Below are 14,587 nucleotides of genomic sequence, written 5' to 3'. Positions count from 1 at the left end.
TGTACACGTGGAGCCGGTAGAGCATCCAAGCAGAAGGAAGGTGTAAACAGAGCCGTCGAGGTGGACTGCCAGGGTGTATTCAGAAAACAGGCTGAGTTGTGTGGTGTGCGGTCAGTACGTTGATGCCAACACACGGGGGCTTTTAAATAACAGATTGAATCATGATTTAATTCAGCAAGGATGTGGACAGTTGAGTATTTGTATAATGTGATCAGAGCTGTGTTTTCGCGGGACTGTCTATTCATGTCACCCATTAAAATTAGTGTCAGAATATTAATAATGCCATCCCAGGTTCCTTCTTTCCTATATTTCAATATTTGTTTTATTTCTACACTTTTTTTTTTTTTGGTGGGAGAAGGGCTATGTTCTATTAGTCTGCTCAGGCTGCCAGAACAGTGTACCACAGACTGAGGGGTTTAAATGACAGGAGTTTGTTTTCTCCCTGTTCTGGAGGCTGAGATCAAGGTGCCTTCAAGGCTGGCTTCTGATGAAAGCCCTCTTCCAGGTGTGTCGATGGCATCTTCCCACTGTGTCTTCACGTGGCAAAGAAAGAAAGAGAGCTCTGGTGTCTCTTTCTCTTCTTGTAAGGACACTGTCCTAATGGATCAGGGCCCCACCCTTATGACCTCATTTAACCGTAATTATCTCCCTAAAGGCTCCACCTCCAAATACAGTCCCACGGGGGCTTACGGCCTGAACATATGAATTGCTGGGGACACAATTCAGTCCATAACTGGGGTTGGGGGGAGTCTTGTTAACGTTCGCAGGTAGGAGGGCATGACTAGCTCTGTCACAAATCCCCCTTCCTTACTCGTTGAAGGTTAGGCCTCTTTCCTTTTGTCATGTAGCATGTATGGTCAGGGTTATTTTAAAATATTATCTTCATTTCACACTTATTATTTTAATTCACTTTTGAGACCATATTTAGGGGTGAGAGGCTAATATTTAGTCTGACTCTTTTTATTGTACTACTTTGTAGACATCTTAGCAAGGGCATAAAACACTTCCCCACTAGTTACAGTCTTTCTTCCATGCACATTGCAAGGCAAATTAATTTTTTTATTATAGCTTTTTTTCTACAGCAGTAAGTCATTTTATTCAGCTGCCACTTTTACCTGAGAAACCTTTCTATCTCTTAAATGTGAAAGCGATAAACTTAATTTGCCAAAATTTGCCTGATGTTTAATTGACCAAATTTTGGCTGAGCTGATGTGTTTGGAACCCATTGAATGTTTTTTCCCCTCATCCCCAAGCTTACTGTTGATTCATTTGTGTTCTCTATATGGTAAAGATTTGATATTTCTTTGAGACTCTCCCTGTGTCCCTAAGACACCGCCAGCTAAATTATAGCAATAAAAGTGACATCCAGATTTTTTTAAAATAAAGAAGTATGCTCATTCTTAGTTCACTTGCTGCAGAGGAAGAGAAGTCATGATACGTTTTAGCTGATGAGAGTATAGAGAACTTCTTCTCTTGCTTTCTGTTTCTATGGAATTTTCCCCCATCCGCTTTTGTTAGGTGGTGGCAATCCTTCAGGTCACCGTGAAAGTATTTGGTGGCTTTGAATTGTGGCAGGTGAGTCCATCTGGATAAGTAGGTCAGTCAGCATCAGGGAGGCAAGAGACCAGAATTCTCCATTCAGTACTTGCTGGCATATGACCTCAAGCGTGCCCCTGAGCAGCGATACTTGATCATCTCCCTGCATTGTCACTACCTGCCGAAGAGAAATGAGATCACACTTAAAGGTGAAAACATTGAGCTGTAAGAGTAAAGGTCCTCCACAAATTTAAAGTACACATTAGGATGGTATTTCGCAGTTGGGATGGCAGAAGCGCAGAAGATTGGATGGACACACTGAGAGTTCATCGTGATGAGTGCCAGCATCGTGATGACTCCATTAGGGGAAAATAAGTGCTATAGGAGAGATACGTGAGGGGTTTTATGGGAGCTCGGTGGCAGAGCACAGAGGAAGGTCACTTAATTCAGCCCAGATATGCTCCTAAAAGACTCTTTCCATTCTCTTCCTACCCTTTTTTGGTATATACTAATAATGACCATAAAGTACACTAGAAAGTATATCAGTTGCAATAATAATAATAACTAACATTACTTTGAGAGTTTACTGTGTGACAGCCCTGTTCTAAGCACCTCCATGTGTTTTCCCATTTCATCCTCATAGCCCTTTGAGACGAGTAATAGTATTATCACCATTTTCCAAATGAGAAAGCAGAGAGGTTAAATAATTCCTGCAGTTGAGCTCATAATGGCATCGATTCTCTGCCAGTAACAATGCCTGGGATGTTTCCTTTGTATTGATTTCCTCTGTAACTGTCTGCTACCTAATCGGACCATAGAATACCCTTTCAGGTAAAAGAAATGCATGAAGATTAAAAGATGATGTAAAATGTTGCTTTTGAAAATTAAGTTTCTTAGCAAAAAGGCATTGAGCATCAGCTCGATATCAGACAGAGGGATTGACCCAGGAGGTACGTAGATGATTAAGGTATGGTCTCTGCTCTCAGAGCCCAAAGTCTTGTTTGGGAAGACCAACAGGAACTAATACATTGAATAAAGCATTATAGGGAAATACGGCTGTGTGAGCATTTGGTCTCCTCCCCAGCCCCACATTCCCCAGAGGAACGTGGTAATAGAGGAGACCCCTCATCACAGCTAGAGTCCAGTAAGTAAGGCACCTGCATGCACTCACTCTGGAGGGTTTTTGCTAGATATACCGCAGATGAAACCAGAGGGGCTTCTATAGGTTGAGTCCCACCCGTCTTCTGGGGATATGAGTAGATCCCACCCTCTTCAAGGATTATGTAGGAGAAATCCTGGTGGGACCTTACTATGTCCCCCAAATTTGGGGGCTAAGAGCTGAAGACAAAGACAGAGAATGGGAGGTACAGGATCTACCCCACTCAGACTTTTGAAATGGCAAAGGTGAGGTGAACAAATATGACAGGTGCTGTCTCGCAGGGTACCCGGGGAGCTATGGGGGGCTGGGCGAGCGCTGAGTAAATTCCACCAAGATGTGTCGAGGGAGGCTGATGGAGGTGAGGGAAGAAGAGCTTCACAGAGGAGGTACAGACTGAGCGGGAGCTTGAAAGATGAGGAAGCGGGGGTGGGGCAGATGGAGGCTGGAGTGAGATAGGAAGGCGGTCCAGGGAGAGGAGGCAGTATGGCCAAGAGCCTAGAGCTCCGAAACAGCATGACAAGCTGGAGAAATGGCAGTGGCTCTGCATGATCCTAGGGAAGATCCTTTGGGACTGGGAGTGAGAGGTGACAGGACTAGGGGAGAGAGACAGGTAAGCTGCTATGATGGGTCCAACGAGGGATGATGCAGAATCCCGCCAAGACCCCAAGGAAGGAGGAGAGGAGATGGGGAAGGAGAAGGACAGGTTGGTTGCGGTGGATGAGAGAAAGGGTGATGTCTAAGCAGGGTGCTAGGCTGGGAGTCATGGTCCCAGTCACTGAGCTGGTAAAACAGAAGAAGAGGAAGATTCCAAAGGCAAGACAGTGAGTTCCTTTCGCACCTGGCAGGTTGGGGGGTCCCCGGGAGCTGTCCAGGAGAGACTGGATGTGTGCTTTTATTCCTCGGACGAGCGGTCCGTAGAGGGACCCGTGTGTTGCCGGAACAGCCTGAGCTGGCCAGTCAGTCTTACTGCACACATTGTTTGCTGTACAGGGCGAGGCTACTGTGATTGGCAAGAAAGAGATTATGAAATCCACACTCCACAGAGAGACTGGGGGAAGACAGTCCTGAGAGATGCGATTCCAGTGCGTGTATTTCTGTACACAAGTAATTTTCCTTTCTATTTTAGCACCCCTTCTCCTCTACCATCAGCTCTGCGCACAAAAAACCAGCCCACAAAATTCTGTTATGTTAATTTCATCCTCATGTGCGTGTTACGCATCTTCTAGGCTCTTGAGATTTGCATGTATATACATACATATACATATATTGGTACATACACACATGAGTGTTCAACAAATTTACGCTCACACAGCATTGTATGGAAGTGTATGATGCATGTTGTCCTTGCCAGTGTTAGGTAAGAGCGTTTCTAAAATATTTGCTAATTGCACAGGTAAAATAATATTATTGTTTTAAAATAATAATAATATTTATTATTATATTAATATTAATAATTATATTGATATTGATATAAAATATAATAAAATTATTTTTATAATATTTTATTATTATAAAATGATATTATTAAATTGAATTGAATATTAATGGATCCTCAAAGAGAATGCATTATCAAGTTCCAATGCTATTTTTTTCTCAGCTGTTTGCACCAAAATGCAAAATTTCAGGAGACCTTACATACTACAGAGTAAAAGGTGTTTTCTTACGGCTCTAACCATTTCCCTTTAGTAAACTGAAACTGTGCTGGATTACTTCAGATTTTAGTTTAATATTTTATTATATGAATTCTCAGTTTCCTAATGTATATTCTTTATATAACCTCTGAATTTATAATCTATGCCTTGGAATGCCAGTGGCATATTTCTTAATTTTGGCTTTTAAATTATCATATGGCAAAATTGACCTTTGTTTTGGGTGCATCCTTCTGTGAATTTAAGTCTAGATTTCTGTGACTACCACCACAATCCGGCTCTAGAACAGTTGGATCTTCCCCCAGAACCTGCTCGTGTCACCCTTTTATAATCATACCCTGTCCCCTACCCAAACCACTGGTAACCACTGCTTCTTTTCTCCACATAGTTTTGTCTTTTCAAGAATGTCATATAAATGCAATTATATAGTCTCCTGCTTTGTTTTGGACATCTTAAATTGCTCACAAGGCTGAACATTTTCCTACAAACTAGTTACGAGTATGTTTTTTGTATTTTGTGTAGTTTGTGTCATTGCCACTTATTTAGTTGGGTCATGGGTAGTGGTTTTGGGGTTTTTTTTTTTCCTATACATTTGTGTATGCTTATTATATAAGAATGATGCTAACTTATTTTCTGTTGCATTTACCGTAGATATTTTCCTTAAGTCTTTGCCTTTGCATTTTGTTATTTTCTTTAAGTGTGTATGACCTCACACATAGTGATATTGTCTGATCTAGTAATATTGGAATTGTCTGGTGATCTAGTTTGATGCATTCTTCCTAAATTAAAAAAAATGTAAAAGGAGCTCATCACAGCATTATTTCTATTATGGAAAAACTGGACACAATCTAAATGTGGAACTATAAGACTTCAGTAAAGCAGATGATGGAGCTGTCCCTCAGTGGGCTGTCATGTAAGAATTCAAAGGATGCTTACAGAGATGACATAGTAGCTTGGACAATTTTTTTGGTAAAAGTTAAAAGTCAGATACAATCTCATACACACAGTATGAGCACAGCATATAAAACAAAACCATAGACTAGAGAAAATCCATTAAAATAGTAACCATGATTTGCTTCTGTCGGTGGAACTATGAGGAGTGTTTTACCAATTCTGTGTATTTTCTTCATTTCATGATGATTGCCTATTACTGTTACAGAAGGGGAAAAGATTCTGGGCAGCTCAGCAATAAAATGCTACCTTTTGCCTTTAAAAGGCAGCCCCTGAGCTCGAGGCTTTATTGAACAACGTGTGAGGTTAAGCACACAGATGCCAGTTCTGCTTTCTAAATGTCAAAATGTCACTGTGACTAGACCTTTAGAAAGACCGTGGCTTGGCTACCAGACAGATGGATGCATTGGGCAGATCATCAAAATGCTATTGGGTGAGGGGATAGGGAAGGCGAGTCTGGTGAACTGGCAAGGGAATCAGGATGGCTGTGGATAGGAAGTCAGTTGATGTCTAAGCCAGCCCTGTTGGGGGAGGGGGTTTTGCAGTAACTCTGTTCCTTACTGTGATAGAACCCCTGGGGACACTAGACCTTTCAGTATGTTCCCCAGACAGATTTTCCCAGGTGCATGTTGAGCTGCTGTTGCCTAATTCTGAACCCAGCCTGGAAATAGCAGAGTGACACATCCATCAGTAAAGGTCAGAGTGGTTGTAACTCGGACTTTATGAGTCAGTGATCCCTCGAGGCTCAAGTCAGAATTAATTACTTACCTTCACTTGTGTTAAGGAAATCTTCAGAAAGTCCACACGTGGTAAATACTCGCATAAATGATGCTGGTTCTTGGTGATTGTTCCTGATTAGTGGAGGAATATAGATTTGTCTGAAAGATCTACGTGGTCCAGGAATGGGGGTCTCAAAGTTTTCTCTGGAGAATTCTCAGTTCTTAGCCAGGCTTCTGCCCAAGAGTTCTAAGCTCAGAGGGGGAAGGGGGCCCCCTAAAGACAAATCTGGAAGTCATCTAGCTGCTAATTCAGAAGAGGGACATATACAGAATGTGTTTCCAAGGCTAAGAACTCCTGACAAATCATGGTGATTCCATAACCATCTCCTTTAGTTAAACCTGCTGAACTGCAGGAAATTGGGACTCTCTTAACCTCCATGAAATTAACAGCAGTGATCAAGAGCCCCTAATTTGTCTCTCTGTTTGTTCAAAAAATACCCAGGCTGCCGGCATTCCAGAGGACTGGCAATCTTTTATGGCTCTGTCGGATTCAGGGTTATGGGCCCAAGATTTCCAGTTGTGTCGTTGATTCTCACACCTGGGATCCTGTTACTCTGAGTAGTTTTCTTCCTTCACAAAAAGGTAGGAAAGATGGCTAATGCTTTCTTCTTGATATCTTTGGCTTGCGTAAGAAGGGGAAAATTCGTGAGGCAAAATTGTTTCAAGAGAAAGAGGAAGCAAAGACGTAACTCTATCACTGAATACCAGGCAATAGTTTCAGATTCATGGAACCTCCTGGAAAAGTAGGTTCAAAAAAGGGTTGAAGTAAATGGACAAAACAAAGACAAGGAAGGAACAACAGGTGAAGAATCAGACTGGAAAATTCTGGAATTTGTAGCCAACACTACGATGATTTTCACCGATATCTCCGGGAAAGTGTAATTATTAGTTCTTTTTTGGCTTTTACGAAGGACTTTGTTTCTCCTTCCACAGTGAAGTGGTATTTTACGGTGGTCAGTGATTTAGGGTTTTTAAGTGGTTTGTAATATTCAAGAGCTTAATTTATCTATATCTATATCTATATGTGTGTATGTGTGTCTCAACTAAACAGAGATCAGCTGCTAAATAAATATCTAGAGCCAATTCCATCACACACATAAATAGCCCATGTAAGAATTTCGTGGTGTCATGTTCAACTGGTGTGACTAAAATAGACGCACTGTTTGTAAACTCATTTTCTTATTACTGCGTGTTGTTTCCTGGGTACCTTCTTGAATAATATTGACAGAAGAAGTAAAATGTTGGAAAGCCTCTGCTTCTCTCTGCAACTATTAAATAAAACTCTATTCGATTAAGAGTGGAGCTTAGGTCTAACTGACAAGGTTCAATAACGCTGAAGTCCTGAACGCCACTTTCTTTGGCTCGTCAGTCTGTGGTTTGGGGTGAGCCCAATAGTGTACTGTGCAGAAGGGGAAGTAAAACATTTGTTTGAATGGATAGTTGAGCCATTTCAGGCTCTGGCTGTCAGAGATAAAGCACTGGTTCAGTGGGGGTGGGACACCCACAATAATATATTTTACAGCCCCCAAACAGCTTCTGTCTTTTGTCGCTTTTCAGGGAGCGGCCATGTCACCGTTTCTTCGAATTGGTTTGTCCAACTTTGACTGTGGGTCCTGCCAGCCGTGCCAGGGAGAGGCCGTTAACCCTTACTGTGCTGTGCTTGTCAAAGAATATGTTGAATCAGGTAAGCTTGAGTGGGTGGTGTAGGTGGGGTGGGAGAGGAGGAGGAAGACCCTGCTATGAACTGGGAAGCAAGGTTTTCTGGGATCTTCAAGGTCATCTGGCGCAGCCTAATTTTCCAGCTCAGGAAACTGATGCCCGGGGAAGCCAGGTGCTTTCTCAAAGGCATATGGGCTTAGTAACAGCCTCTGAGCTAGACCTGGTCTCCTGCCTCATGTTCTACAATGTTTCATGGTCCCATCTTCCACATAAACAAAGGAAAGGAGAAATGAGTTGAGGACATTATTGTGAAGAGTTAACGGGGGAAAAAAAAATCTACTTTAATGAGCTGAAGTAAAACGTGGTGGTGTTAAGTCTGGTTGTTGTCAATGATTATAGATAAAGTCTGCATAATCTTAGAATTAACCCCAAAGATGGTTTACTGCTTCTTTGGCCAAGCTCAGATGAATAGTACAAAGAATATATGATTAGCGCTTAGAGTCCAAATTACAGAAAACTTAACTTCTGTGTTTACTAGAACCCTGGTTGAGTGAAAGAATACTCATATTTTGTCAAATTTAAATATTTATGAGAAGTTCATGGTGAGGGGGAGAGAGTGACAGTCTTCCCGGATTCCTTTGTGGGTTTAAATCATTCCATTAAAAGAATTATTCTGTCTGGAATCTCTCCATGATCACTTCAACTGTTCCCACCCTCCCTGATCCCTGCCTCTGTATTTTAAGATTCTCATGGACTTTCTTTAAAAAAAAAAAAAGGCGGGAGGAAGTTTACATCCCATGATTTTTCCAGCTTCACTGCCTTCCTACACACATTCTGGTTTTCACAGAGACTTCGTAGGGAAGTCTGATTGCCACCAATGCAGAGTCCCAGTAACAATAGGAGCCATTATAGTTCGTTTACAGAGAAAGCATTTATGGAGCACCTACTGTATACTGGGTCAGAATACGTGCCTTTCCTCTAGAGCTTCTTTCCTAGCAGAGGAAGATAGGCAAGAAAGAAAAATACCATGTAGTAAGTCATGTGAAATGAAGACATTAAAGCAGGGTAGTGGGGAGAGAGAAGGATTGGGGCTGGAGAGGCAGGTGGAGAGAGACCGAAGTCCTCAAAAAAAATAGTCCTTTAAGGGGGTGACATTCACAGGTGCAAGAGGAACCTGATTTTGCAGCTGAGAACCTCCAGCTAGATGTTTCCAGCTCAGAACCCTGGGGTTTCAAATCCTGGTGTGTTGGCTTTTCTCTCCCTTCTAAGACTTCTGCTCTGTGGTTGACTGACTTCAGCCTTCCAGACCCCGTGAGCACATGAAAGCGGGGAAGACTGTCTGATGATCTCGATTTCCCTTCTGCCCAGGTTTCTCTCCTGTTTAGTTAAAAGTGAGAATGGCATTTGCTCCCAATCTAAGACCTTCCAAAGGTCACCAAAATCTTTGAAGTGTGCAATGTCTGAGTTTTTCAAAGCTGCTTTCGACTTAATGTCCCCGGGATCCAGTTCCCTTTACAACCACAGCTCTCGCTGACATTTGCCTCTTGAGAGCCTTTCTAAAATTTCTTCTTCTTTTGGCCTTGCCTTTGAACTTAGTCTAATCAGCCGTGTGGATCCAGAGAACGTGTCGAAAAAGACTTGGTTTTTCCAAAAGGTTAGGCTGTGGAGTTTAGAGGTTTGGGGTGTCGATTTTGTTGTAGTTTTGTTCGGCAAAGAAATCACTCTGAACTTGATCATTCAAATATTACTTCTCTAGAGTTTAAGCACATTTCAGTCTTGGGGGTGTGAGGCTGCATTTTACGTAAAGCAGTAGAACAGGGACAAACAGGACACAGTGCTGTCCGTCTGGGAGCCTTTGAAAATGGCAAAACCCACTTTAAATAGATAGGAGCCTGAGTTCTGGTTCTCTTTTTAAGTGATTGCAAACATTACTGAATGAAGGTGTAAAAAATGCCTTGCCGTGGGAATTTCTGTCCTTTTTCGGGGTGTGGAGAATGGTTGCGCTTGGGAGGAACTAAAGGAATTATGAGGGGTGGCTTCAAGCCTGTGGAAGTAAAACGTTACTCCGATCACTAATATTGCCGTTGCTTTTTCTTATAGTCCGATCCTGAGTTAAATTTCTTTTAAACGAGACACAAAAATCTTCCCCTTCCTATTCCGCGCTCAACACTGTCAGAGTTTATACCACTAATAGCCAGGTTTACCTAAAATTTGAAGTCTCAGCTTCTTCAAATCCTTGTATACCTCCCGAAGAATAATTTAACAAATGCCTGTTCTGCTTTTAGCATCATGCGCCGGAGAGAATCAGGATTCAGAACTGCTTTGTTGCCCTGTTTTAAGTGAATTTTTCCTTTTGCTTTATCAACATCTCTGCGTTGCTAAATCTGCCACTTTGTGTGCTTATGATCACAAGAAACACACACTGAAATACAGCTGCAGTTTTCCGCTCCTGAAATGATTAAAGAACAATTACTATGGAAAATCCAATATGGATGAAAGATAGGACAACACTGCTTAATCCCACGAGTAAGTCCAGTCGCCTGGTGGTTCTGGGGAAGTTCCCTTAAACTATATCATCCTGACCTTGGCTCCTGTTACTAACCATTTCCAAGACCCCCACCGGCCTGCAGGTCTACAGCCGGCTTCACTGGCTCTGGGGATGGGGACCACCACCCCTCCGGAATACTTGTTAATTTTTGCTTAGGGTGCATGGCTTATGTAAAATATATCCTCATTTGCAAATGAGGGAAGGAAATAACGGCTCATGATGTTTTAAAGGTTTTGCCTCTTAGTGTATTTATGTCAAATGGAAAAGTTTTAAATATCTTTTTAAAGGAGCACTCATTGTAAGCCTGAAATTATGCCCCTGTATCTTTCAGATCAATCTCTTAATTCCTTTACGTGTTATTTTTGTTCTCCCAACAGACTGATATATCCCGGAGAGCAGAGGGAATAGGTGTCACTGTTGAGTTGAATTATTTCCCAGGGCTGGTTAAGGGAGTAATGAGAACATATCTTTCTGTTCCTAGAGAATGGGCAGATGTACATCCAGAAAAAGCCAACCATGTACCCTCCCTGGGACAGCACTTTTGACGCCCATATCAACAAGGGAAGAGTAATGCAGATCATCGTAAAGGGCAAAAATGTGGACCTAATATCCGAAACAACTGTGGAGCTCTACTCCCTGGCCGAGAGATGTAGGAAAAACAATGGGAAGACAGAAATATGGGTAAATAGCCAAGCTGTGAGCTTTATTTTAAGTGTATATTCCATTAAGTGCTAAGAACCATAGTAGTTGAAGACTAGCTCAAGATTTCAGTGTCATCCTGAAGGTATGATACACTGGCCTTAAGTAAACTGACTCCCTACCACGGACTCATGGGTGGCTTGATAATAATGATGATTATTCATTGCAGTCTTAGAACGTACTGGTTTACTCAGATCTCTTTGATTCTTATGTAAGGGGAAGAAGGTCTCTTAGGCTATGAAGAACTGTTATTGACTTATTTATAACTGTTAAAGTAAGCTTGGAAATATCACAAATTTTCCATAACTTGGGAACCTACCTGTGGCCTATTTATCAAGGTGTCACGTAGATATCAAGATATCTAGGAACCTATGTGATATCTTGATAAAATATTTTAGATAAGATGATGGGTGGATAAGTGAGAAGAGAGAGCAAAGATCCGTTTAATGTTTGATATCTCAATCCCTATAATTTTTTTTTTTAGCCATGATTTGTTCACTTAGCTTACTTTACTCTAAAAAGTACATTATACACAATCCGTGTCACCACAGCAAGTTTTCGAAAACTTAGATTATAACTACTTTGGTAGCAAATGTTTAGAAAGTTAAAGGGAGAAGTAAAATATGAAAGCATAACAAATTCTAGTGAAAATTTCTGGGGTACAAAGATTGAAGAAAATATACTAGTAAAAACTGCTTTTACATGGTCTGAAACCCAGAGAGTGTTTTCACATGTCTGTATCATTTATGCAAAGGAGATTCTTACCTTTCTGCTTTGTGCAGGTTCTTAAGAACTCCAGCCAAAAGATCTTCAGGTCGCAGGTTTCAAAATGGGAATGATACAAGCCTAAAACCTAGATTTTTGTGTCAATTACGTATTTTTGACCTGAAAAAAAGGGTACTTTTTAGGAAAGTACATGTATCTTTGCTTGTATCACTAAAGTAATCTTTAAAGATAAAGATATATCAAGATTTTTTCTTAAAGCTCCCTATGCTTAGATGTGTTTAGATAACTTAGTTCAGTGTGTCTGTTGAGAACTTCCGCATTCAGCAGAATTCCTCTTGGGTAGCTAGTTATACAAGTAGGAAGAGTTTAAATAAGTGGATAATGTCACAGGTATGTGACTTAGTGTTAAAGGTTTATACAAACCCGGTAGGTGAGGGGGTGAGGCTGTAGGTACAACTGAATCATGGGAGCATTTGGCTAGGCTCAGAGAAAGAAGAGAGAAACTGGAGAAAGTTTTCCTCAGTTTTTTCCCCTATTCCCATTTATTTTCCACTTTCTGCCCCATTTTTTTAAAAAAAGGGAAGAGTCACCAAATCTCTAATTTTTTAAGTAGCAGGCTATTTGATTTCCGTTTCAATTAATGAGAGGATAACTATTTTAAAAATTCTTTTGTTAAGCATCACTGACAAACAAGTTGCTTTTCTGTTTGTATTTCTTAAAGTTGCATTTGATTTCTTGCCTCAACTTTCTTTGATTTTTATCCTTATCAGACTTTTTACACTTTTTGCGACATAAGCCCTTGGATCCTCATTTAACTACTAGCAACCTTCTTACATTTTCCACCTTTGCTGTTTTCAGGGTTATTTGTTAGTTCACTTTTATTTATAATGTTTAAAGGTCAACAGGTTGCTTTGGACTTATAGTTTCCCTTGCTTCTATTGCAGTGTGCTTTCTTAAAATTAGCTTCTCTATTTAAAAAAAACCAAAAATGATTTTCTCAGAATTGCCTCTCACTTCCATAAACACCATCCAGTTTCCAAACATTAAGATTTTTCCTTCTGCTTTCCCAAGATTTTCCCTGTTGGTGCGGTTATCTCCTGTTCACTCTCAAAAACATAATGGACTGTCACTTTCTGTGAATGTTGTTCTTCCAGCAGCTAACTGGTTTAATTTCCTCCATCACCGCTAATTCCTGAATATCGGTATTGAATATTGGTAATATTGGTTGCAGTCACCTGGTACCAATTTTTGCCACTTCCTTTGGGACTGACCCCCTGTTCCCTTGCTCTTCTAGCTTCATTTTTGCCTCCTTATTTATTATTCCATAAACCAGAAAATAATGGTGTATATACTTGTTGTCAAAAGCACTTCTCTTTTCATTAATCTATTTAAGCTTGCATGAGAATGTGTAGATAACCAAGCAGTACAGGCTTGTCACATCATAAAATTCTAATAGTAGTGATGCTGTAACATCGACATCACTATTATGTCAGTTCTCCGAGATCTTTAAAGGTCTGGTGACAGGCACAAGGTCACCATGACCTTGAATTATTTAGCCATGATTCATATTCAGTCCTGACTTTGACCAGACCCTTCTTACTATTTTTCAGTTATTCTAGTTACCCCTGGATGTAATGATCGGCAGTGCCCTGCAGTTCACCTTCGTATTCTTTTTAGCATATGTATAGTACATTGTTACAGTTTACTATATAATCAGTAGTGGTCAGGTCGTGTCAGATTTGCCATTTTCCCCCTTATGTCACATCACATGATTTCCTGCATCATCCCTTCTACATAATGATACTGAAATATATATATGTGTATATATATTTTTAAATTTATTTATTTGTTTATATTTTCTTTTTGGCTGTGTTGGGTCTTCGTTGCCGTGCGCGGGCTTTCTCTAGTTGCAGTGAGCAGGGGCTACTCTTCGTTGCGGCGCGTGGGCTTCTCATTGAGGTGGCTTCTCTTGTCGCGGAGCACGGGCTCTAGGCGCGTGGGCTTCAATAGTTGCAGCACGCGGGCTCAGTAGTTGTGGGTCACGGGCTGCAGAACGCAGGCCAGTAGCTGTGGCACACGGGCTTTGTTGCTCCGCGGCATGTGAGATCTTCCCGGATCAGGGCTCAAACTCGTGTCTGCTTCATTGGCAGGTGGATTCTTAACCTCGGCGCCACCAGGGAAGTCCTGAAATACGTTTTTTTAAATCCCTTCCTCTACCAATCTAATTAAAATTTCCCTTAGCAGTGTGAAAATTTCCAGCACTTTCCAAAGGAAACAGGCTCTCTGTGTGAAAGAAAAAGGCCACTCCCATTTAATACCCGATTAACCTAGGGGCAAGTGTATTCAGGCATCCTCAAAGCAGGATTTCTCTTTCCTTCCAAAGGGAACCTACTTGTTCTCCAAGTGAGCTAGTCCCCAGCCTCCATGATTCTTTTGTCAGCATCAAGATATGAATCTACCCTATTACAACTCTTAAGATAAGCTGTAGCGCAGGGCAAGGAAGTCACATAGAATCTGTTTTAGAATTTGGTTTCTTCCTTAAGGAAGTTTTGGTCTCCAAGTCAAATTAGGTAGTTGCTGAGGTGTTTTAATAAAAGAAAGCCTATGTTCACGGATGCTGTGCTAGTCTGATGATAATATGGGTAAGTTAAGTGAAAGGGAACAGGGGTGGGCCCTGCGCTGGGGATCTCCTGCCATCACCAAACCCGCCCGTTGTGATGTCATTCAACTCAGCACTTGTGTCACATTCTGACCCTTGTTTCTTTCCTTCCTTACACCAGTTAGAGCTGAAACCTCAAGGCCGAATGCTAATGAACGCAAGATACTTTCTGGAAATGAGTGGCAAGTGGCATTTCTTATTCCTGTTTGGGGGTGTGGCGGG

General features: G+C 41.3%; 1 protein-coding gene across 1 annotated transcript in view; it reads left to right on the top strand.

The window, feature by feature from the left end:
• PRKCQ (protein kinase C theta) overlaps window positions 1-14,587 on the top strand; it is a 155,957-nt gene that overhangs the window by 40,285 nt on the left and 101,085 nt on the right. Inside the window, exons 2-4 of the mRNA XM_082848914.1 lie at window positions 7,632-7,758; window positions 10,763-10,962; window positions 14,487-14,579. Coding sequence (XP_082705040.1) covers window positions 7,641-7,758; window positions 10,763-10,962; window positions 14,487-14,579 — 411 coding nt within the window. The 5' untranslated portion in view covers window positions 7,632-7,640. The remainder of the gene's footprint in view (window positions 1-7,631; window positions 7,759-10,762; window positions 10,963-14,486; window positions 14,580-14,587) is intronic.

This window comes from Leucopleurus acutus, assembly GCF_964270905.1.
Source record: "Leucopleurus acutus genome assembly, chromosome: 1".
In the NCBI taxonomy this organism is placed as follows: Eukaryota; Metazoa; Chordata; class Mammalia; order Artiodactyla; family Delphinidae; genus Leucopleurus; species Leucopleurus acutus.
This window is presented reverse-complemented; position numbering and strand designations above follow the sequence as displayed.